This window comes from Penaeus monodon, chromosome 22, assembly GCF_015228065.2.
Source record: "Penaeus monodon isolate SGIC_2016 chromosome 22, NSTDA_Pmon_1, whole genome shotgun sequence".
Taxonomy (NCBI): Eukaryota; Metazoa; Arthropoda; class Malacostraca; order Decapoda; family Penaeidae; genus Penaeus; species Penaeus monodon.
This window is the reverse complement of record NC_051407.1, coordinates 4057898-4058341: the sequence shown is the minus strand read 5'-3', so window position 1 is coordinate 4058341 and position 444 is coordinate 4057898. Positions and strand designations below refer to the sequence as shown.

Below are 444 nucleotides of genomic sequence, written 5' to 3'. Positions count from 1 at the left end.
CATATAAAATAAATAGGTACCTAAATTTACATACATGTACTTTTTCCTTTAAACCAAATACTCACTTGAATAGCTCCTGCCTTAAAGGTAGACAAAGAAAATTCTCTATCTAGGTATGGACGGATAATCAGGTTGGCAAAGATCCAATTGCGGATAGTGTGCCAAAGGCTGGGCCAGATCACCCAGGGGAAGTCCATGAGCTGTGGGGAGATGTTCTGTGGCGTCTCATCCTCATGACTTGTGTCCTGTCTGCTACGTCCTGACCTTTGTATTATAAAGTGGGAGGTTTATGTAATATATTAATGCAAAGTTTGTTTTGGTCATTATTTTGTGTATTAGTAACTTAAATCTAATGCTATAGTGTCTGAATCAAACAATAATACATATGTGACACAAGTTCACGCAGACAAGTGCTCAAACAAACAAACACTTAAACACAGAGTG

The 444-nt window shown here is 37.8% G+C and overlaps 1 protein-coding gene across 1 annotated transcript in view; it reads right to left on the bottom strand.

Moving 5' to 3' along the window:
* Positions 1-444, bottom strand: part of LOC119586834 (m-AAA protease-interacting protein 1, mitochondrial-like) — a 6392-nt gene that overhangs the window by 3408 nt on the left and 2540 nt on the right. The window contains exon 2 of the mRNA XM_037935562.1: positions 66-264. Coding sequence (XP_037791490.1) covers positions 66-264 — 199 coding nt within the window. The remainder of the gene's footprint in view (positions 1-65; positions 265-444) is intronic.